Source organism: Poeciliopsis prolifica, unplaced genomic scaffold, assembly GCF_027474105.1.
Source record: "Poeciliopsis prolifica strain line A6 unplaced genomic scaffold, Auburn_PproV2 SCAFFOLD012, whole genome shotgun sequence".
Lineage (NCBI taxonomy): Eukaryota > Metazoa > Chordata > Actinopteri > Cyprinodontiformes > Poeciliidae > Poeciliopsis > Poeciliopsis prolifica.
The window spans coordinates 2,119,696-2,143,806 of NW_026562387.1; the positions used below are offsets into that span (position 1 = coordinate 2,119,696).

The 24,111-nt window shown below is 39.4% G+C and overlaps 2 protein-coding genes across 2 annotated transcripts in view; one reads left to right on the plus strand and one right to left on the minus strand.

Moving 5' to 3' along the window:
- Positions 1 to 1,121: 1,121 nt before the first annotated feature.
- On the minus strand, positions 1,122 to 21,318 carry waca (WW domain containing adaptor with coiled-coil a). The gene is made up of 13 exons (XM_055037729.1): positions 21,088 to 21,318; positions 20,855 to 20,885; positions 19,438 to 19,630; positions 14,267 to 14,358; positions 13,783 to 13,898; positions 13,577 to 13,692; positions 9,029 to 9,283; positions 6,674 to 6,796; positions 6,419 to 6,567; positions 5,446 to 5,570; positions 3,281 to 3,473; positions 2,650 to 2,777; positions 1,122 to 2,563 (listed from the first exon to the last, which is right to left on the minus strand). Exons 1-13 carry the CDS (start codon positions 21,126 to 21,128, stop codon positions 2,494 to 2,496), a joined length of 1,632 nt encoding a protein of 543 aa, XP_054893704.1. The 5' UTR covers positions 21,129 to 21,318; the 3' UTR covers positions 1,122 to 2,493.
- A 1,906-nt stretch (positions 21,319 to 23,224) lies between these two features.
- The window catches only part of mpp7a (MAGUK p55 scaffold protein 7a), a 73,097-nt gene continuing 72,210 nt past the window's right edge, over positions 23,225 to 24,111 (plus strand). Inside the window, 1 exon segment of the mRNA XM_055037306.1 lies at positions 23,225 to 23,482. The gene's annotated coding sequence lies outside the window, so the exon portion shown is untranslated.

The window sequence follows — 24,111 nt, forward strand, 5'->3', positions numbered from 1 at the left end:
TCTGCTGGCAGAAACTATGCTGCTCCAGGATCATGATGATTTAAAAAGACCACATGTATTTATAATACATTTCTTCACCCAACCACTGTGGGAAAAAGTTAAATATAAATTATTTGTAAAGTTTTTCTCTTAACAACCCCACTTTCAACAATAGTGTGAAAAAAAAAAAAGGCTGAGGCTTTGGACGGAAAACGCAAAAATAAATAAACTTCCTTACAAGAAATGAACGTCGATGTCATTTCTTACTGCAGTTTAAACGTTTTACCACGAGAGGGAGCCAGATTGCTCAGTTCTACATGCTCGGTTTTACGCCACGTTTCATTTACATCGTTTTTCACAACATCCGGAAGAAAATGTATCCGTCATTTTTGCTTAAGTTCTTCATTGGCTTAAAATATATTAAAAAAAAAGTGAAATGGTAGCTCTAACGAGCTGCAATAAACGGTCCTATTGTTAAAAATAATAGATTTTCTCACTCAAAACGGTAAAACGGTTCAGGAAAACTGCAGTTCAGTAAAGCATCAGCAGGTGTCGCCAGAGGAACTGCCCTCTTTATGAAGCAGGTGGGAAGTAACAGCGCTGCTCTGGAGGCACATTTTAATTGTAAACGATGCATTAAGGGCGACAGTTGCTCGTATATTCAGAATGTTATTGAAGGGGCAGCGTTATGCAAAAATAAACTGTTATAAAGTTATTCCCTCATGAAACCATTCCAGGAACGTTACCTTGATTTGTTAATTCATATTTGAGAAACCCTCTAATCTGGCAAAAGTTTAGGTTTGTAAAAGCTTTGGTGGGATCTGCGAAGAACAGCCCCACCCAGCTCCTTCAGACTAGCCGGTAGCAACTAGCAAACACCTGGAGGAACTGCAAATATGCTGAGCTTCTTATACCAGGTACTTCTCAGTGAAACGCTAATAAAAACTTCATTAAACGGTTAATGGGAGAGATGTGATAACTTCCTGTAGGCAGTTTAAAAAAACAAAAGCAGGAGTTCCTCAGGAGCCAGAGGCCAAATGTCAAGGCAAAATAAGATTTCTTACAAGTCATATCAGAGGTGAACTCCCAAGTGTCTCTTTACAGAAACGCTTCCCAACCAGGCACCAATAAAACATACAAGCTTTAGTTTAACATGTTTATTACAATACGTACATTTCACATTTGAGCTTTGACCTCTCGCTGCCCTGCGTTGACTGAAGAGGTGCTCCACATGCACCCACCTTGGACCTGCTGAGGCCGTCCTACCGCTCCTCCACCGGGGCGCTGGTGAAAATGTGTGGCTGTCATTGTGATTTTCCGCTCGTCACTACAACTCTTATAAATAAAACCTTTTTTTTGTTCTTGTTCTTTTTTTATTATTATTTTTTAATTCCGTCTCTTAAAACTCCACTGTTATGTTAGCAACTGTACAAAGGAATGAAAAAACTAAAACAAACAAACAAAAAAAAAAAAAAACAAGAGGCGCAACCTCAACTTGAAAAGTCAAGAGGTGTGGGAGGGGGAAGAGAGGAACAGATGACAGAGAGGGAACCCAAAGGAGAAGAAAGTAAAGCAACAGCACAGAAAGGTGGGATGTGTCAGAGAAAGAGGCGTGGCGCGGCGGGCGGGCGGGGCAGGTAGGTGGGTGAGTGGGTCAGGAAGCCAGGGCGGGGTGGTGGAGGTTACCGGGAATGGTCCAAAGCAGCACGCCGTCACATCCCACGATGGATTTTTATTTTATTTTTTTTTTCCTTTTTGTATTTTTTTCTTTTTTAAATAATCACTCACTTCACCAACCACCAGGCACTGATATTTTTTTTTTTTCAGACTGGATAATGCAGGGCCAACAGAAGCTGCTAGCAGATCACTGAAGCATTGGGAGCAGGAACCGGTGAGTTTACCCAGATTTGACCAGCTGAAGAGATTGTTCTGGTTGATTCCATGCCTCAAACACCTTTAAGTCAGCTTGCAGGCCACACACTCACTCAGTCACACACACGCACACACACACACCAGCTGACTCAATGGTTCAGAGATCTTGTGAAGTGACAGAGTGAAGTCAGATGAGTTAACGTGAAGGACCGGAGCCGCCGAGGCGTTGATTAGTCTGGATGTCCAAAAAGCTTTGATAGGCATGGCTTTCCATGGCTTCAATCTACAAAACATATTTACAACATAGATAATAACATCTACAAGAAATCTACAATGTTTTTCCACCCTCCCCCACCACGGGTTTTCACAAAAACCAAAGTCTTGTGAATCAACCCCCCTCCTCCAACAACAGCTCCTCGGTTCTCCCTCTCAGGTCTCCCAGTCCAACGGTCCAAACCAACCCGACTCAAACTTCGCTGAGAGAGTGTGTGTGTGTTTATGTGTGTGTTAAGACTGGGTTCAAGAGGAACCGAACAACTGCTTTCTTTCCAGCTTTCAACTATGTGCAATGGGTTTCCCCCCTTCCATAAACCCCCCCCAGAAAAAAACAAAACAAAAACATAACTCTCGACCCAAAAGTTCTCAAACCATGAAGGAATTTTGATTCTTCAACTTTTCAAGTTCTTTGATTTGCTGTCTCAAAAACAATATCCTGAGGGGAGAGAGATGGAGAGAGGAGAGAGTTAGACGTGTGGATGTTTTGACCGAGTCGTGACTGAGGGCGACCGGCGCTCTCACCTCTGCTCCCGCAGCGTAGCTTGGATTTCACAGACTCTGACCAACGAGCGCAGATTCTTGAGCTCAGTGCAATTCTCGGACATGCAGATGCTGCCCATGCTGTGGGCCTCTTCACGTAGCCTGGACGCCTGGAAGAGATCACGCCACAGGTCAGCCCATTGGTGTTCCTCAGGGAGTTCACCAAGTTTTTTGACTCAAAAACATGGTAAGCTGCTGGATGCTAGCGCCAGGCTAAGCACATTTTCTAGGAGAAACCCTGAATTCAAAGTCTGTTCATTTCTATGCAGATGATTCCCTGATTCATGTGGCTGTCGACCCTTCAGAGCTCTCTACATTTAAACTTGCCCTCCGTCTTTTAGACATCAAAACCCAGATGTCTGGTAATTATGCGTTGCTCAATAATGATAAAACTGAGTTAATGGCATTTGGACTCAACATCGACATTAAGAGAACGTTACTAAAACTGATGAATCCTCTTCCTCAGTTAGACCGGGGTCTTAACTGTCTTCATTTAAATAATTAGTTAAAACTTACTTTAAGTATTATTACTAGATGCATAATGTTAGTTGAGAATGTTTGGTTGTGCAATGTTTAAAAAAAAAAAAAAAAAAAGATTTCAGGAGGTCCTGACCTGCTTCTCTGCATGTTCTGCAGGCCACCCCTGCACGTGTTTGATAAGGTTCTCATTAAAGTGGGTGGCCAGCGTGGGGGTCAGGGAGCAGGAGGGCCGCACCGCCGAGGCGCCGGGGGGAGCCGAGGCCGCGTTGGAGGCGTTGCTGCCGGAGCCGACGTGGTTGGGTCCAGGAGAGGGACTCCTCTGACTGCTGCAGTTCACAGGAGAAAACGGAAAACACGTTCATGAAAGAAGCGCCTCCCTCTAAACCTCCTGCAGGTTTTATTCAGAAAGCAACGTTTTCGGTAAGTTTCAGGAGGAGACTTCTGCTAAATGCTGAAGGTAAGAATTTGATGTGCTGTTCACACACAATCTGAAATGACCAAAGGGGGAAAAGTGGTGGGTTTAAAAACAAAACAAAACAAAAAACATAAAACCTATTATTTTACTGCAAACTGCAAATGGAATTAGGGAGACCTGTCACAATATCAGCTATTTAAAATTGAATGTAATGATTTGCTTTTGTTTTTTATGTTTTAACTTCAAGGATCAGAGTAAAACCCTCTGCTTTTTTAAACTCAGTTTCTACAGATTTTAATTTTAGAAAACTCATTTCTAAAACCATCTGTCGGATTTTACAAAATTCTGCAAAACGTGTGTAGCTGGCTTCAGAAGGGAAGTTAAACAAAAACAAAACTATTTAACACTTCATATTTAAACAAAGATTAAAACCACTATAAAATCCAGAGCTGAAATTCTGTTTGTAGTTTCTGATCTTTTGGTTTCTTTGTAAAAGTTCAAAACCACAAAGCGTCAAAACTTTGATGATGATCTAAAGTTCACAACATCCGACTTCAAACCCATTTGAAACCCTGATCTGTGAGGCAGAAAAGGCGGCAGAACGGTCCTTTTGTAAAATGTTCTGATTTGGAGTATATTAACTGCTAAATTTGATCAGTATCTCATATACAAATATAAAATTAAAGATGAGTCAGCATCTTATTTAAAACTCTGTAAAATGTCCTTTTAGGACACAAACAAATTCATTGGCAGCAACAATCTCTATTTATGAATTCAAAACAGGTCTAGAAAAACAGCTGTTTAATTCTTTGACTTTAGAAATAGTTGAGAAGATTAATGTGGCATTAATTCAGCGCTGACGATGTCAAGAGCATGCAGCAGGCTGCTACTGTGGAGCAGGTCGGCTCACGCTCTGACGAATCAGGTTTCTGCTAGTGTCACTCAGCACAACTACAGCTTTAAGAACATTTAGACACGTCTGCATGAGAAAACTATGAGAAAACTATGCTTTCAGCTCTGAAGCTAGAAAAAGTAAACAGAACTTAAAAAAATTAAGTTAATAAATGAAAGAGAAAGTGATGGCATGAGATTCTATTGCCTTATGGAAATCATTGCAACCATCATTAATGTGACAATTATATATATATATATATATATATATATATATATATATATATATATATATATATATATATATATATATATGGTTTGGATATACAATAGGGTACACCCTAGACAGGTTGCCAGGGCGACAGTAACACAATATCACGGTCAGATGATGATAAACTGTCACTGAAGTCATTGTGAGAAATTATTATATTGTTGTTTTGAGACAATTTTCAAGTAACTTAATGGTAACGGGATAATAATACAAGAAAACATTCACAGAGATCAATACCTTAATTTCTAACATTGAACAAAGACATTTTAAATATTCTTAAAAAAAATACACAAAACCACAGAAACAACTAATAAAGTGAATTATGAGTCTGTAAACCAAATTATCCTTAAAGAAAAGTTTAGATGAGACCAAAGAACCAGACTGAAGGCTTTTATCATTCAGTTTTTGGTTGATAAAAAACCCCCAATTGATGACGCATTCAATTGGTTTATTGCGACAAGCCTAATACAACTGATGACCTGTGATTATAGGGATCAATAACAGCTCTCAGACTGAAGCAGCAGCTCTGATGCAGGGAATCAAAATAAAGCAGCTTCTCTTTGTTCCACTGATGACCAGCAGGTGGTGCAACAACAGAACACATTGAGACACTGGCTGAGCTCAAACTGCCCTTCCACTGGAGGAAGGAGCAGGAGCAACAGGCAGTAAGTGAGCTAAGGTTAGGGGTCAACCAGCTGAGTCCGGCGGTGTCGGTACTGACCCTTGGCGCTGAAGTGTGCGTGGGGAGGCCGCGGTGGCGTCGTGACCGTGCGGCTTCTCGCTCGACAGCGACTGCTGAGACGAGGGCTGGGAATGAGGCGGCTGCTTCGCCGCTGGCGTGCTCACCTGAAACGCAAGTTGGAAACGCTGCGTCAGCACAAAACGCCGACCCGTTCCAGTCAAGGTTCTTTAACATCACTGGAATCAGCTGGTGTCACTGGTACTCTACCTGAACAGAACATCGAATCACTCTGTGGTGTGGTTAGCTCCGAGACAACACATGCGCTCGTTTGTGCTAAATGCCGCTTTGCATATTCATATCACTACTTTCACTTCTTGTAAAGCAAGACAAAAAAATAGCACATAAAAGCAGTGATGTTTTAGTGAGTTACTAATAGAGGCACTGAAACGATATTAATGTCTGTATCAGTCTTGATATAGGAATAAACAAAAATCTCTATTGATGATATTTTGCCTGACTCATCAGGGCAGATCTATTCAGTTTGATTCTACGCTTTGTGATCCGAGTAACATCATGCTTTATTATATCTTCTACATTATATTTAAAATTTCTAATTGCACTTTCTGAACCATTTGAAAGATTTACTGCAGTTTATTTTTACAGTTAACCTGTTGTGTAGTCAGTTTCAGTTTCTTTATTATTTATTTTCCATTTGCTAGTCCACTAATAATTCCACTCACAGAACAAATAAAAAAAGATTTTTTACATGTTTGACCAAGCTAGCTAGCTTATGAAGCTATCGGTGTATTTAAGTGTGTTTAGTGAAGCAGAGTTATCAAATAAACTTGTAATTCAATACATTTCTGTCTGTGTTTAAAAAAAAAACAACATTTCAAGTCAATTCAGCACTGATTTGCTGTATAAGATCAGTACTAAACCCCAGATATCCGTATCGGAAGTAAAAAAAACAAACAAAAAAAAAAACAAAGTGGACTGGTGCATTCCTGCTTACTTTGGGTTGTGAGATGACGGGCTGTGCACTGAGGTGAGACTTTAAAGAGCCGACGTTCGTCTGCGGCGTGCTGATCCTGGGCGACACGTAGGATCTCGGCGATGAGGCGTCTGACGTTAAAGACATCGGTGACTGATTTGATTGTTGAGCTTTTGGGAGAAACAAAACCGTAAGGGACCCGCAACGAGCCGACCTGGCAGAAACAGCAACTGGAAGCACGACGCTTCCTTTCAGCTGACGTTCAACTTCCTTTACCTTGGTTAGAGAGCTGAGCAGCTTGGGAGAGGATAGTAGTGATGTTGAAAGCTGACGGTCCAGCTGTGAGGATCTTGTGGAGCATCGACTGTAATGAAGCTTGTGTGACAGCAGCTGTGAGAACTACAGAAACGAAGAAAACCACAAAACATGTTGGTGATGGATCAGATTCCGAACCAATTTAAGAAAATTGTGACCGACTTATTGGTGCACTCCATACTTCTTTTTTCTTCTCTCTTTTATAATAATGTCGCCGCTACACTTTGTCAACTTCAACATCTCAGCTGCTAGAAATATGCATCAAAATTTGGCAGTAAAAGTCTACCCAACAGACCTGATCTGTAATAAGCAAATGTTCAGTAAGCAGTGCTGATCTGGTTCCAGCGGGGAGTTGAAGGTGCTGTTCTGGATAAGGTCTGTGGTGAACAGCATTTTTATTGATCTGCTTTTCACACAATTCAACCCCACGTTTTTTAAAGTGTAAAAGAAAATAGGAATGCAAGCAGTAATTTTATAATTCTGACAATAGAGGGGTTTTTCACAATGAGATTGCATCAACATTTATTCCCAGTGTCCTGTCTTAAACACAGGTGTCCCACAGGGCTGTGATTTGTCCCCTCTGTCATTTGAATACAAATTAGGCAAACTGTAACACAAAAGGCAAACTGTAACATGATAAAAAATGCTGTTGATATGATTATTGAAGCTCCACCGCTGGATGCTAAACACACTACTTTCAGCAAGTGACTCATCAGGTTTCTTATTTTAAATGCTACATAGTAAAAGTCTTACCGACTGGGTCCAACACTTCCATGCAAATCATAACCAGCTTCAGGCTAATTGTTGTTGATTTACTTTTTCTTTATACAGCATTGTCAGTGATCAAAAAAGCAGGTAAAGCTGGGTGTGTAGCATGTAGAAAATGTGTCAAGTATTTAGTGGTTCACACGCAACTATAGATTTGTTGGGCTTCCAGAGATTGGCGTTGAGCTAGCAGTGAGACTGATGTGAGCGCATGCATCTTTGTCCACAAGGAATAATGTGTGGCATCTCAGCACGCTCACTCAATGTGTGTGTTCTGGCAATGTGATCTGCGTCTGTGCTTGTAAATTGATAAAGAAACCACACCACCAGCCAATCACAGACAGTTATTTTTCACAAATCTGCATTTGTTCACTTGGGAAAAATAACTTATCCCAGCCAACACAAAACAGCAAGCATTATTACAGACAATGTTACAAAAATGGACTATTTTTGTGACATTATTTTGTAAATCCTACAAAACAGCAAGATTTAGAAAAACACAAGGAAACTTAATGCAATAAGTTTTGTGACCAAAAAACATTTATTAAAATATTCTCACTCCTCTTACTTTATGTTTTATTTTTTTTATTTATTTTTGAAGTTTTAAATATCTATGACCAGCATGACCTATTTTGTCTTATGATCCCCTAGCTGACTAATTTGGATTAGCATTGTCAATAGTAACACAATCACAAAGTCAAATTTCCGGTCAACTTTAAGCTTTAACACAAAAACATGGCAGGCTGCTGCTGGCCTGGGCCCCATTACTGGGACCAGCAAGCTTTCTGGAGGAAAAACCTGAAATTAAAGGTCAAAATGAAGTCTCCCTTATGAGCAAGGGCTGACTGTGGTTTAAGTCATTTACTAAGAGTAAATATCTTGGAATGATAACTGTTCCTTTCGGCATGAAAACAAGTTCAATCAGGTGATCGATGAGGACAGGAAACAACTCCCACCCTGATCAAGAAGGCTGCTTAGTTCTATAAGGTTGGCTCTCATTCTATTCACTCACTCAATTAAATTGCACTTTTCAAACTCACTCAGAAAAATCACTTCCATTAGTTGGGAAAACTACAATTTCTTCTCATTCACACATTACCAAGCTGCACCATGTGCCACATGTTCAATTGATTTCATTTGACTTGTTAAACTCTCTTAGGAGACATTGAGCTTGAACAGGAAGTTATAAAGAGTGTCAAACTAAATCACTCGCACAGCTAAAGTCTCATTTCTCAATAAGTGCTTGATTAAATTGCTCACCAAACAATTTCGAAGTGCTAGGAATCAGCCTTCCTCTAATTGAATCGAACATACCTCACCAGTGAGCTTTTCTCATTTAATACATCAAATACACAAGCTTTACAACACAGATTATTTCCACTTAGATAGAGGGCAATGGTCCTCTATCTAACTTCTAGGTGAAAAGTTAAGCTGTAAACATGCCACTCTTCCACTTGCAAAGCAAAAAGCGTCACAGCAAACGCTTTGCAGACTAAGGCCAAACGACATCACATGTAAACTTGCATCGTCGACCTGTAACTTGTTTCTTACCCTCGTTGATTTTCGCCATGTCCACGCTGGCGTTGTTGAGCTGCAGGGCCGTCTGAAGCGCTGGGAGAAGCTGGCGGAGCAGGTTGGGGTCCTGAAGGATGGGGGGCGTGGAGGACTGTAGGACCGGGGAGACGGGCACGGTGGACGCTGACGAGCCTGGTGGCGCCGATGAAGGGTTCACGCTCCCCGCACCCGAGGAGGAGGACTGTGACTGGCTGGGCAGAGCCGCTGAGGGCTTCTCCACCTGAGTCGACTCTGTGGGGAGAGAAAAGGAGGAGTACTTTGAACCATGTTACCTTCAGTAATATGGTTCGTCTATTAACCTTTGAACAGTTTTTTTTTCCACCAGGTGTTTGCTAATTGCTAGTCAAAGGAGCCTCAAAGATGGTTCTAGGTCCACACTTTGAACAGTTGAATGGTTGCTAAGGGAGATTAAAGGATTTCTCAATCATGCCTGAAAAAAAAAAAAGCTCAATACAACACATTAAGCTGTGCATGTTTTTTGAGCTTAACATGACATAAAGCTCAAAAAACCAGATTGTTATACAATACTGCCCCTTTAAAACTGACATGCTGATGGAAACCACAGGAAGAATATATCTTCTTCAACAACACGATTCAAAGTCCATACAAGCAGTCTGACAATCAGCCTCCTACAGAGGCTCACCTGAACAACCGCTGGACAAAAACTAAGATGGCCAGCTGCATGTGCAGCAACCTCAGAACGAGCCTCTGGGACCATTTCGTGGACAAGGTGAAGGCTGAAGTTCTGTTCTGAGGCAGAGATGAGGAGTTTGGGCTCAGAGGCAGGAGAGCAGGAAGAGCCCAGAAGCTAACGCTTAAACCGACACACTGTCGTTTAAAAAGGACAGCCTGGCTCCTGTAGCTGCAGCGGTGAAGGAGGGGATATATCAGATGGTATAAAATCACCCGTTATGACATATGATATATATCATATGCTTCTGGATCAATCAGTGGCTGGCAGAAAGTAAGAAAAAACGAGTCTTTGTACAGCTGGATCTCTGACTTCATGTTACAATTTCTTCTCATTCACACATTACCAAGCTGCACCATGTGCCACATGTTCAATTGATTTCATTTGACTTGTTAAACTCTCTTAGGAGACATTGAGCTTGAACAGGAAGTTATAAAGAGTGTCAAACTAAATCACTCGTACAACTAAAGTCTCATTTCTCATTAAGTGCTTGATTAAATTGCTCACCAAACAATTTCGAAGTGCTAGGAATCAGCCTTCCTCTAATTGAATCGAACATACCTCACCAGTGAGCTTTTCTCATTTAATACATCAAATACACAAGCTTTACAACACAGATTATTTCCACTTAGATAGAGGGCAATGGTCCTCTATCTAACTCCTAGGTGAAAAGTTAAGCTGTAAACATGCCACTCTTCCACTTGCAAAGCAAAAAGCGTCACAGCAAACGCTTTGCAGACTAACGCCAAACGACATCACATGTAAACTTGCATCGTCGACCTGTAACTTGTGAAGGAGGGGATATATCAGATGGTATAAATTTGTGATTACGTCACAAATTTACTCTGAATGTCCAAATTCTTGGAATGCCGATTGGGGAAACAGCTGATGCAGCTCTGTACACTAACCTTCTGCAAAAGCTGTAGACTTCTGCAAAAGTTGCAGACTTTTAGTGAATTACAGAGATTTTTATTTTTTTTGCTGCCAGTAACATTCATCTTTAGACCCATTTTTAAAAATTTCCCATACATACAATAAATAGGAATGTTATGTTATATATTTGTAGATTCATTTGGATCAGCAAGAATGTAACATACGCAAAGAGCACCTTTTCATGCAGAATCACAGTGGAAAATGTAGATTTAGATTTGTCTTTCATACTCATTACTTCCATATTTGGAAGGATATAAAAGTTTTCAACTTTCTATTTGACTTTATGCAAGCTAAAAACTGGATTAAACCCCACATTCGCAATATTTCCCCATTTTACTTTTTTTTTTAAATTTACTGAACAGAGAAATGCAATATATGTACAGAGATGAATAATCAAATCTATTAAAACACAGATAGAATAAAATGTAATGACCTAAATGCAATTTCTCTCACTAAGCAGAAATGTAATTAAGTCAGGTTTAAAATGCCAGTAGGTCAAAGGTCATCCATTTTTAAATAACTTTCTATATTTGATGTTTTGCATACATTTGTAATGGAAACACAGATTAAGGTGCTTCTTTCAGCTTCTTTCAAACAAAATTTTCTTCTACAAAATGTGAAAGAACACCAGATTCTTCTTTTTGCACATAATATTGAAGATGTTTTTCTTTTTTAAATCACAAACACCTCATAAAGTCATTCAGTCCTTTGTTGAAACACAGCGCTGATATTTGTGAAACCTGAACAGTAAATGTGAAATTTTTGCTACTGATTTCTTCAACTGCTTTCATAATTACACACTTTTTGGATTAATAAATATGAAAAAAATTGAACAAGTTGATTTTGTGAATAAAAACAGATCTCACACTGTGGATTAGAAATTGAGATCCTCTTACCACAGCTGCTCTGCCGACGCGCTACAGTCGTTTCTGAGAACTCTTCGTATCTCCAGAAAACAAGACCTTGCTCTCCAAACTCTAAAACAGAATCCCCCCATGTGTGCTCAGAATTTGTGTTTTAGTCTGTCGACACACGGCTGTACTGACAAATGCAGAACATAGCAGCTCGTCAAGTTCACTGATGGAAGAACACGGCAGCTATGAGCAAGAGCCTGCTGAGATGGAGACTGCTAACTTGGTGAGCTGGTGTGGAGATAACCGTCTCTGAAAAGGATAATCAGCGCTGAACACCATGTGGTAGCCTGGATTCAAGTGTAGCTTAACCTCGGCTCTGAGATCAGGAAATGTTACAAACAAAACAGATGACCACCAGAACAAGAAGGAAGGTAGTTAGCTTCCCAACAGCCCCGAGTTTGACAGAAATAGACCAAGAGGAAACATAACCGATTAACTGCACTGGGCTTTTCATGGGTCCTTTTCATACATTATATGTCCTGACGCTCAAGTTCTTCTCATACTCCAGGAATGTTCTTTTCACCTAGAAACACAGATCTATGCCCAACAAAACAGCAGCATCCATAATGCTTTAATTAATAACAGCGACATTTTACACAACGGCATTAATGTTTGATTCCTGTGGTCTCAAAGCCGCCACTCCAAACTGTGTGGAATCGTGGGCGTTTTTAAATGAGCGACACTCCAGACTGAAGGAAGATCGGAGAAGAACGCTGCATTTAGAAACACAACCTGCTTTCAAAAAAAAAAAAAAAACGCAACAGCTTCACAAAAACATTGAACACATCCTGGGATCTTAATGCACTGAAGTCTGTGGAAGAAAAATGACATACACACGATATGTCTGCTCTGTTCAAACTTGAAATTCTGTCTGAAAAGGACAGCATAAATTTTGTAAAAGCAGCCTAACGTTCCCAGTTACTGCTGGGATTCTTAACGTTGAATCCATAAATAAATTGTCCCAGAAATAATTGAGATAATGTTGTTTTGACACCAGTTTCAAGTAATTTAACAATTATAACAGTATGATAACACAAGCTTGTCTTCTCAAAGAACAGTAAATTAAAAATTTCATAAACAAGCAAGACATTTCAAATAATCAAAACTAAACGACTAAAAACAATAAATAAAACAGAAATAAAAACCATGCACAACAAAAACTATCAATATATTAGACAGTATCAAACAAAATTGCTCTTCAAAAACATCAGAGTGGAAATTATTTACTTTTCTTTTTTATGTTTGTCTTTATAGTTTGTGTTAGTGGAAGTCCCAACAATACTCAACTAGCTGGTGATAGTTTCAAATTTCCTGTAAACTTGAAACTTTATCAACTCAAAAACACATCAGTCCCCTGGATGCCTGCTGTAACAGCCCCCTAAAAGCAGATAATAAATAAATAAAGCATGATTCTCAGATTGGTTACAGTTTAACCCTTCTAGACTGAACTTGTAGTCAACGACAGAAAACTGTGCAGTACGGTAATCCTGCAACATTTTGTGTAATCTGAAAACTAAGCAAAAAGATCCAGGTAGAGATTTGAAACTTAGGACTCTTAAACCTCTATCTGTTTAAGTCGATAGTTAACAGAGCTGGTTCCCACAGTACAACTTCTCCTCAGATCAGTCAAAAGACAACAGAGCAACTTGTGAAAGCAACATTTTGGCCAACTAAAACCAGCAACTCAGATTGAATCAAAAAGCAACCTAAAGGCGAAACGTTGCACACAGCTTGGTTCGATATTGGACCTGTCATCTTTAGAAACCTTGAAACTGAACAACGTGGGCTGGATAGTGGAGGTAAAGTCTTTGTTATGAAAACCAAAAAGAACCAGCAGTTCTTTCCGCAGTCACAATCGGAATACATCACCCTTTGAGCTGCCGAAGCAAGCCGTCTTCAACAAAGACGGCACAAAACAAAGCATCTGTGATACAGGCAGATCAAAGACCGAAAGCTCGGCGCTGCAGAACCAGACGCGGTACTTACTGGGTCCGGTGAAGCCGGGGGCTGCCGTGACTTGCATGGCCTCCCTTCTGTAGTCCCTGTCCTTGGGGAAGCTGTTGACAACGGCGCTCTTTGTTGCCTCCTTTTGCCTCTGTTCCCTGCAGAACACAAAGCAACCGGCGTGAGACGGCAACAGAGCGCAACGGACGGGACGCGCAAGAGCGCCGTGCGTTCGTCCCCGCGGCTACCTCTCCAGCCACTCTTTGGGCTTCTCCCACTGGGACACCTCCGTCCTACAGTTGTAGTAGTATTTCTTTCCAGAAGAGCTGATGTGCTCCGACCAGTCGTCGCCGGGCTCGTAGGGCTGGGTTGAGTAACGCAGAACCCAAAGGGCAGCGAGAAGAGAGAGAGAGACAGAGAGAGAAAAAGGCAAACGTTCACATTGTGACAGTCTGATGCAAGAGGCTGTAATATAATCTGAGAGAAAAAGACTGTTCCTGTTACTGCTGCTCAACTTCAGCTTCCAACATTTAGGATTTTCTGATTAAGATGTCATTTAGGTTTGTTTTTATTTTGCGTCAAGTAATAAAAATGTGTCTGAAATGACTGCAAAGTGCAGAAAATAAAACTGGAACTTTTTTGTGTGAAACTATGCGCTTAGAGGTCATTGTTGAGATCAATTCTATAGCAGTCTGTCATCGGCTCTTGCGCTCCAGCAGAAACAATACTTACTGTGTCTGATGTCTTGCTGGGGTTAGAATGTGAGTTGGAGCTATGGAGGGAACTATGGTTGTGGGAATTTTCTTGTGGAGAATAACTGGGTCCTGCAGGAAAACACACAGAAATTCATCATAAATGCCCGCGTCCAGTGCGGGACAAAACGGCAGCACAACGCAATACAATCCAGCTGTGATGCATTTAGCTTTACTGTAGTGTCCTAAGACACTACAGAAATAACCTGTCATTTCACCTGCATGATGGTTTATTTAGTCCCACTGCGAATGAGGGGGGAAAAAGTGAGGAATAAACTTCTGCCAAAAATTAAAAAAAAAAAAACTCAAAGAAATTTTATGGTTGATCTCAGAAATTTTCTAGAACAAATTCAGAAATTTTGAGTTTAATTTCAGAATTTATTTTTAGAAAAAAAAAGCATTTCTGGGTTTTGAAAGTCAAAATGTTTTAGTTTTTAAAAGTTACATTTCTGAGATTTCTAAATTTGAAATTTTTCAAGCAAATGTTTCAGTTTTGGAGCTCAAAAATTTTCTTGCTTTTTCAAGAGAATTTCTGACATTGATTTCCAAATTTCAGAGTTTTTTTTTTAAACTTGCACCTCAATTTGTTTTCTCCTCTGCAATGGCCCTAATACTCCATCATACTTTATAGATGCTCTGTCTTTCATTCACTTGACAGCAGTTCTGCATCACACTGCCTTTATTTCTTGACATTTGTTTCATCTTTAATTCAGGATCCACAGTAAAATCTGTATTTTTCAGTACGATAAGGAGGTACTTCCTTGGTTAAATGCATGTACCAGCTGCTTCTTTCACACTAAAAACACTGTTTGAATGCAAATGTGAACACCAAGCGGACCGGAGACCGCTCCGAAGGTAGGAAGTGGACTAAAGCGCAGGGCATTCTGGGTAAAAATAACCAAAACAAATATGAGGGTCTATTTATGCAAAGTGTTCTGTAGGTACTTACAGCCAATAAAAAACAAAGTGCCAATCTACAACTTCGATTAGGGATTTTCTGATCCTATTTGTAATACCAGCTTAGCGATCAAGGTGTTTTGACATGCTATTCTGGATTTGGGAGTCTCTGCCGCCACAACAGTCCTGAGAGAATATTATGTTTGACGGCTTAAATTTAATCAATCAAATCGATTTGCTCAGAAATAAATTAGATACTTTAGTAAACAAAACATTTTACTACTAGATGTCACCTGACTGAATAATATTGGTAGTAGTGTCATTTAAAGTGGTACATAGAAAATAACTTAAAAGCTCTTCACTGCCAATGCCTTGCCTGAACACCTATTTTGGACCCCCAATGAATTCTGGGAAATTATGGGATATGGTGGGTTGTGAAGGATACGCCAGATTCATCTTTTAAATCTGAGGAAAAGAAAGATGCATTTGGAGGAGTCTTCGAATTCAGACAGTCCTTTTTGGTTTTTATTTCGGACACGGCTTCCACCAAATTCATCAGTTTGTATTTAAACAAAAACAGGTTTGTGCACCAAATTCTGTAACTTAAATTACCAGGATTAGGTTTGTTTAGCTACCTAGCTTTTCTTTAAAAAGAAAATAAATAAATAAAAGAATTGTTCAAAATACATACGGCAGCCGAGTGGACGAGTAAAGCGATTCGCAGTATACTCGCGGCAACTTAAACGCATTTCGAAATCAATTTTGGAATATTCTGAATCAATTCGGAATTCCCAGGACAAGGATTTGCAATATTTTTTGTAATAGAATATCTGTTATGGCCTTCTAATAAGATATAGAAAATATCTCACAATCTACTCTTGCTAATGGGCTGTTCTTTGTCAACACAGTTCTTAACATCTGATCGTTTAAAATCCAAATTCCATGTCATGTAATAGATTACCGGCATACAGAAATCAATATTTTTCTGCTGTTTTTTTTGGTTGATCAAACCAAACGCACTCGTCCACAGAGAGAAGAAGTTCATCAACAGAAACCATAGAAAGGAAATTGGACAGAACCCTGAACAAGATCTCCGATCGAGTCATTTTTCTGTTTGTGACGATGTACACCTAGAACAGGAATATCCTGCAATACTGTTTATCGTCATATGTTTCGCTACACGCTGTCAAAACGCCCAGTTGCTTTAACATCACAATTCTAAAAATGTAAAAGTGACTGTAATTACAGGGGAATTTAAAGACATTGCTAGAGAAGCAGCTCTGAAATGGCAACAATGCTGCAGGTCATGTAGAGAGCAGCGTGCTCTCCACGTGAGTGATCCAGTCACAGAAAACCAAACATGAAAGCCACAAACTAAACTTTGATCTTCTGAGTCTGACATTCTGATTTATGCAAAAAAAAAAACAAAAAAAAAAAAACAGAATTTTTATAAGAGCTTTATTTTATTGTAGCATAAGACAAAAGGTTGTTTAATTTAAAGCAACAGTTCTGGCTGCCTGAATATATATATATTTTTTTAAATAATAAAAAAAGAGGATTGCAGATCTTTTATGCAAATTATGCAATGTTATTGCATAATTTCGATTTTAACTATTTTGGTGATGACAGTGACTCAAGTTCAGAAAAATTATTTTTGCATTTCAAGAGCAAATGTTTTTCAAACTGACTTTTTTCTCTTTCAAATCTCTTATTTGACACGATATTAGCTTTTTACTTTCATGATCAAAAAAAAAATCCTACGTCAGTTAATTTGTTTCTTTCTGAGCCTCTGCTCTGTCTGGCAGACAGACGGCCTGGTTCTGGTTCTGCTGGAGGATTCTTCCTGTTAAGGGGAGTTTTTTCTCTCCACTGTCGTACATGCATGCTCGCTATGAGAAAAGTCAATGTTGCAACTCAAAGACTCCCTCCTGTGACTTATGGCTGGATAAAAGTGTATAATGTATATCACAATAGAAACGTGATTAATATCAATACATGATACATCTGACAGCATTTTCATTAATTTGACTAAACTCTGATCTAAAACTGCACAGCATTCTGGGAGATGAAGGTTGAGGAAAGGTTTTAGTAGCTTGACCTTTATTGTCCAGCAATATCCGCCACCTTAAACTGGTTAACAGTAAAAACGGGAGACGCGTCTAAACTGCAGCGTGACAACGATGTAAACTGCTGCAAAAAACAGTAAAACGTTGTGGCTCCCTCACCTGCAGGGCTACCAGTTGAAGTCACTTTCACAAGCTTACATTAGAAGGTTAAAACTTAGAACCAATATGGGAAAATATTAAAACTTGGAATATAAACCAGCAACGTTGAATTTGATCAAAAGCTTACTTCAACTCACAAAAAAAATCCTCGACCTTCAGCAGCGTTTTCTGTGGATCGACAACAGGTGATGTAATAAAACACCAACCCAACTGACCGGTTCTTTCCAGACACATAAACCCAGTAGAAATATTGCTGACCGCTCAAGGGAGGAAGGCAACTTCTTTACTAAATCTCATACTACAGCCTGCTGATGTGGCATGCTAATGCTAGCTTGATTCCTCTCAGCATCGACCGTTTGCTGGACTCAACTTAAAGATGCATGTTCTGCTTCTCAACGTACATCACATCACGCCGCTGGGAACGACAAGCTCTGCTCGTTCACGTAAATGTGTGTGTGTGTGTCTGTGTGTGTTGGAGGAAACAGTGCACTCCTCTGTCCATGCGTTCAGCTTCCCGGATGGCAAGTCCTGCCAACTAATTTTCATAAGAATCATCTTTTGCCTGTTACATCATTCTCATGTTCGTTTGGAGCAGAAAAGTTATAGTTTTAATAGTCATGAAAGTTGAAAATTCAACTCGGCTCTGAGGCGATTCTGTTAAAATATTAGCATAAATTGTTTGCAACAGTTTCCATGATTTTACCGCTGCTTTTTCTTAATTATGTCCCAGACCACAAGCTGCAAATATGGTTCACTTAAAAGTTTTGGATCTTCCATAAGCTGACTGCACAAACAATCTTAAAACAAAACACATATCTTTAAGTACAACATAGAAAATGTAAACAGTGATTCGATGTTTGCTGACTGTATTTCAGTTTGACACAAAGTATTTTCAGCCTTTAATCTTTGCAATTTATGAGTTAATAGTAATTCTGGTCTGAACTAATGTCTAGTCTAGTATCAAGTCAATTTAACCAAACATCCAAAATTATAGATTTCAGATTTAACCCCAATTCTGATACCAAAAAAAGAAACTATTTCTTCAGGCTCTGTCAATAACATAATACATATAAAGATCACCATACCTGTATAAATATGCATTTCCTGCAGCTACATATTACTTTTCTTCCCCCACCTCGTCATTCAAACAATGAGCTCCATTTGATTCATGAATGAAGTGTCTGCAGAAATGTCCAAATGAAGCTGAAAATGATAGCTGTTCAGAAAGTCCACACAGCGCCTGGAGGAAAGCCCGGGTTAACGAAAACGACTATGTACGTCAAACCACCAATTAATTCTGATCTGGGTGTTAAGAGATCACCAGTGGAGCAGTGATGAGCCCTGGATGGTGGAATTTACCTCAGCATGGGTCTGAAAACGTTTTGACATTAAAAATTGGGAAGGGAAAAACAAACTGCCGGTGTTCTGAAGCTACTAAAGTTAAAAGTCATTTCACTTTATAACTCAACTCGAAACTGCAAGCATGGCTTCAACAGCCTGAATTGCAAATAAGCGAATTTGAGAAAAAGAGAAATGTTCAAACTTAAAAAAATAAATAAACAAACCTGTCACATTAATACATTTTACTGGACAATAAACAGTTTCAGCAATTATTGGAATAAATATTGTTGTTTTGAGGCCATTTTCAAATAATATAATTTTATAATAATGCAATTTTGTCTTGTCAAAGGTTGAGAAGCTTCCACATTTTGAATAAATAAAACACCAAATACAACAAAAATAAAATGGATTTTGACGTCTACGTAAGCCAAACTGCACTTCAAAAATATTAATCAGACTGAAAGTTAACAAGTTCAATTTATCATAATTAGTTCAATATTTGAATCCGACTCCCTCCTAAAAATTCACAAGACGCTGCAAAACTCAACAAAATTCTTAAAACGTTGGTTCATCTATGGATTGTTCCCCCCCTACCGAAGAGAAGTAGAGTTAGTCGCTTCATCCCACTGCGTAGGTGTGTGGCTTTAAAACCCCGGAACGTGTGTGTGAACACCATCGGCCTCCTCACCTCCGTCCCGTTCTCTGACGCGGTGCATGTGGAGAGCCTTCGCCCTGCTGTGGCCCATGCCGTCCGTGTGCTGGTTCTCCGGGCTGTCTGACCTCCTGAGCATTTTGCAGGGAGGGGTGACCTCTGTGGGGTCGCGCGTCTTCTCGTGGCGGTGTTCCCCTCCCGGATGGCTTTTGGATGAATACTTGAGAGTCTGGAGACACGAAAAGGAAGGAGCTCGCCGTCATCTGGTCGCCAAAGTTGCAAACCGGCTTCCAGTTGTCACAGCTCCCTAGCCAGCTCTATTACTATACTTTTAAATTGAAAGTACAGTAATACTTTTGATAATCGTACATTCCAGTACGATTATGTGTACTGGAATGTAGAATCACTGCTAAAGCAAATGTATTATAAGTCTGTGATACCCAGCCGTTCTCACAATACGTAGCACGGTTTGTTAAGAAAAGAGCGTTGTAAACTCTGGTGTCACTTTAACTTTTACCAATCCACTGCTGTTCTACAAGCCTTATCTTACTTTACATCAAACGCAAATATCATGTTTTGCTTTTCTGTTTTTTTATGTCTAAAAATTAGCACACAACAAGCCACAAAACATTCTCAAAATCTGAGTCCAAAATTGACATAATCAAGATTTCTTAAAATATCAGTCCCATTAGCGGTGAGTGGTATGATTCTAGTTATTTGTTGTAGACTTTTCCACTTATATTAGTCAATCACATATTGACAGATATTAGGTTTTTGTTGGGGTTTTTTTTGCAATCTTTCACTGTAAGTTAAGAATCTAAACCTTTTGCGGCTATCTGAAATTAGCAGCTTAAATCATAGCAAAGCTAATTAACTCTTCAAATTTGTTGCATATCGAGGCGTAATTGAGCGTTTTAAACACTTAAATATATAATTACGATGGCTAATTATGTAATAGCGAAGGTAAACAACATTTCAAAACACAGACGACGAATGGCCTCCACTGTCAACCGATTTTTTTTGTGTGTGCGTGTTTTGGTTAGAAAATGTTGGTGTTGAGAAGATATTCTTACGACTCCTGTGTTAAAAGCTAAGCTGACTTTATCCTTAAAATGACAGATTGCGGTCGGGCCCTGATCGAAACAGCTAGCAAGAAGGCTAACAGCACCGAGCTATCGTTAGCTTTGATCTGCAGTAAAACTCCCTCTGCCCTGACCCTAAACCTCTTCCTTCGACGGACTCATGTCTCTATGTGTTCTGTTGACATTCAAATGTTTGCGTTGTGGATATTTCCCATGCTTTGTCCCTTATTTCGGGTAGCATGCCCACTACTTTTTGGTGTTATTTTCCGCACCGACTGAGGCCCGTGCTTTCCAGAAGCCCGAGCTAGAGTGTCCATTTTAATCTTATTTGCTGCTAGCGAGCTAGCAGGCTACGGGGAGCTAACAAGTACCTGATAGGGCTGAGAATCTCTTCGGTCGCACCTGAAAATAGAAAACAAAACGGCAAAGAGTGAGAAGCTTTCAGTGCTAACGTCGAAACACGACTTTACGAGGCCGCGAAAGCAGCACGTCCAAGTTTTAAAATACTTATTTTGGTTTCGGCAAAAATGGCGGATTGTCAACGCGTAGCTACGAGGAAAGGGGGAAAAAATTAGAATAAGTAACGTAAGAGAAGGATGTTTACCCATCGCCGAGTCTCGGTTGTTTCCTTGCATACATTACCATCAATGCCGTGTTAGTGTGTTTAGAGTGGGATGTGAAAGACTTGGTAATGGCACTATGTTTTCTTGGGATTCGACGACCTGAAATCGTCTGTTGGCATAGAGCAATGCTATCGGGAGCGCTGGTGTGAAGAGCGCCCTCACTCAGTCCATCTCCCACTCTGAAAACACAGCTCAACCGCTTCCAGCAGAACGGAACAGTTCAGCAGCGAGCCAGGTTGCCACGTCGGAGGCAAGCACCCATACGGGATCATCTTCAGAAATCCATGCTTTATGAGTACCATCTAATAACAAAATCCAAACGTTTGCTGGATACCTTAAGTAATTCTTTATACATGCATTTATGAAAACAATGCACATTCTAATGCCGTTTTATTATCATTACTCTTACAGTTGCAAAAAAAAAAAAAACAACAACTACGGTCAGATGTAATTATATTGGGGAAACATACATAAATAAAAAAATAGAAAAATATAAATAAATAAATAAATAAATAAATAAATAAATAAATAAATTGGTTACAGGTCAAACTGGATAGCTTTGGATGTACACCATGAGAGCCGCAAACGTCAATTATGGGCAAACATGGCAACCTTGTTCCTGATAACTCATAACGCCCCCTCTGAAGTCGATGTACTGATTTAAAACAGTACATCTTTTGAAAAGTTAAAATCAGCACATTTTCGGATTGATTATTTTTCAATACCGTTATGACTGCGAGAACAAATGCTTACTTTTATCATTTGGAAACCACCGAAAACAGATAGTTTGTGCTTTAATGAATGAGGCAGGCAATGAAGTTTTCCACTCCTGACATCTAGCGGTGGAATTGTGACATTACAATCAACATTTGTTCAATGTTTATTGAAAATAATCAAATATTTATCCACTTCACTGAATAACTTTGCTATATCAAAGCTTTTTTTCTTTTTTAAATGCATAATGTCTGAACCAGAGTTCACCAAATCAAACACTAATTTCACAATTTTTGTATTATCCCAAAGCAAGTTGATTATGTGTACTGGAATGTAGAGCTACTACAATAAAGTAGAAAGTATTTAAGCAGGGGTCAATACAATATGAATTAATAAGTAAGACTTGAAAAAAAAAACTAACAAAAAAAAAACAAGTGAAGACTTCAAATATCGAAATCCATGTTAAAGAGCATCTATGTGCCCTGTTGTCCATTTTCATATATCTGTCAACAGATACATGAAAATAGGTCGAATTCATTCTATTCGAAAAGAATAAGTTTCAAATGAGAGCTGCTTGTCATTGTTCATAAACAATGTGTCTCACATCGTTTTGTAGGTTGAGGACAAAAGACACAATTGGCTCTGGTTCTCAATGCATTAACACGAGGACCTATGAATGGGGGTGGCATCTATTGTCAGCGAAATTCCTGCAACTTGTACACACAGGCACACCATGTCTTTCCCCACAAATCTACTGGGATGACATGTTTTAAAATGTCTTTCTCTTTTTCCTTCTTTCTTTCTGGATGTCTTAAAATTTAGTCGAAATGGTCAAATAATCAAATCTGCATTGATTTCTCAAAATAAGGTCACTACAGTTTGACCACCTATTGGGTTTTCTCTTCAATTGACCTCTAGAGGGCGATATTTCACCATTTTGTAACGTGAGCGCCAGAACTTTACAAATTGCTGTCAATTAAATTGAGTTTATTTAACAAATAGGTATTATTATTATTATTATTATTATTATTATTATTATTATTATTATTGTTTTTGTTGTTGTTATTATTATTGTTATTAAAATTATTGCTCTACAAGTTCAGTTTAAAATTCGGCTTGATTAAAACCAATACATATTTTTGAATGATTACAGCGGCTCTAATGGGATCTTTTACAAACAAGTGACATTGTTGCAAAGGTTTTGTTTTCTTCAGTCGTATCGAGGAGCCATGCTAATTGATGGTAAAATCATCGAATCACAAAGAGGACCTTCTCATCAAGCCCGCCTCAAACACATTTCAACCAATGAGAGCTCAAAGTGGGCGGCATCTGAAAGGGAAACCCGTCACAACGCAGATCTCAGATCAGCTCTCGGAGGAGACTTGTCTCCGGCCCAACATTGTGTCCAAATATGCAAACCGCTTCCAAGTCAGCGCGTCGGCGAAACACTTTCTCTGCCTCGGGATAGTAGGACCCGTCGAGGCGTAACATTTTAAAAAGATTTTCGTCCGCGGTAGGCTGAACCGGGAATAAAATAATGGAGTGCAGAGATACAACCCGAGACTTTAAAAGCGGAGAATGAAGAAAGAGGACGCTTCGACTGCTGAAGGAAACGCTGGAGTTGCAATTCAGTGAAGGAGAAACCATTCAGCTCCGACACAAGTGAGTGGCTCACATGCTTATTGTTTTTAGTTCTGAACTTGTATTTGTAATAGTTAGGACAGTGAAACCGACAGACTTTCCCTGTCATTAAAACAAAATAAATAAATAAATAAAAAAAAAGTTAGCCAACGTTAAAGTTTTTGAACGTGAAGCATTGACCGTGGCTCAATAATGACGTATGTGATTTTATTTGAGCGCGTGTATTATGCGGAGGCTAAAATAACAGCGACTCAATATTTATTCACTACGAGGTCACCAAATACTGAACTTCTGCTGCAGTAGAAGTGTGCAAATATGTACTTGTTGCAAAATATGTGCAACAAGTACATATTTTGGGTTTACACACAAAATATGTCTATGTATATATATTTTATTGAATTTAAACTATATCCTAAAACAATACGACACAGGGATACTGTGGTAAAACACGCGTAGGTTGTTTGGTTGTTTGGTAGGTTGTCTGTGGTAAAACACGCATAGGTTTCCTCATGACGCGGCTCTCTACTTCCACTCCCACACCCTTAGCGCGCAGTTCCTCCACTACAGGAAGTGCTCCGGGAGGGAAAACAGAGCCGTGGTGCCCTGCAGTGTCAAGTGTGGTGACATGGAGCTTGTCACTGGCTGACGAC

Excerpts from the sequence above, each read along its gene's own strand:
- waca (XM_055037729.1), bottom strand. The coding sequence starts at position 21,128 with ATGGTAATGTATGCAAGGAAACAACCGAGACTCGGCGATGG. Across the intron at positions 14,359-19,437 it reads CGTCAGAGAACGGGACGGAG|GACCCAGTTATTCTCCACAA; the intron begins GTGAGGAGGCCG and ends GTTTTCCTGCAG. Across the intron at positions 13,693-13,782 it reads CCCAAAGAGTGGCTGGAGAG|GGAACAGAGGCAAAAGGAGG; the intron begins GTAGCCGCGGGG and ends TGTGTTCTGCAG.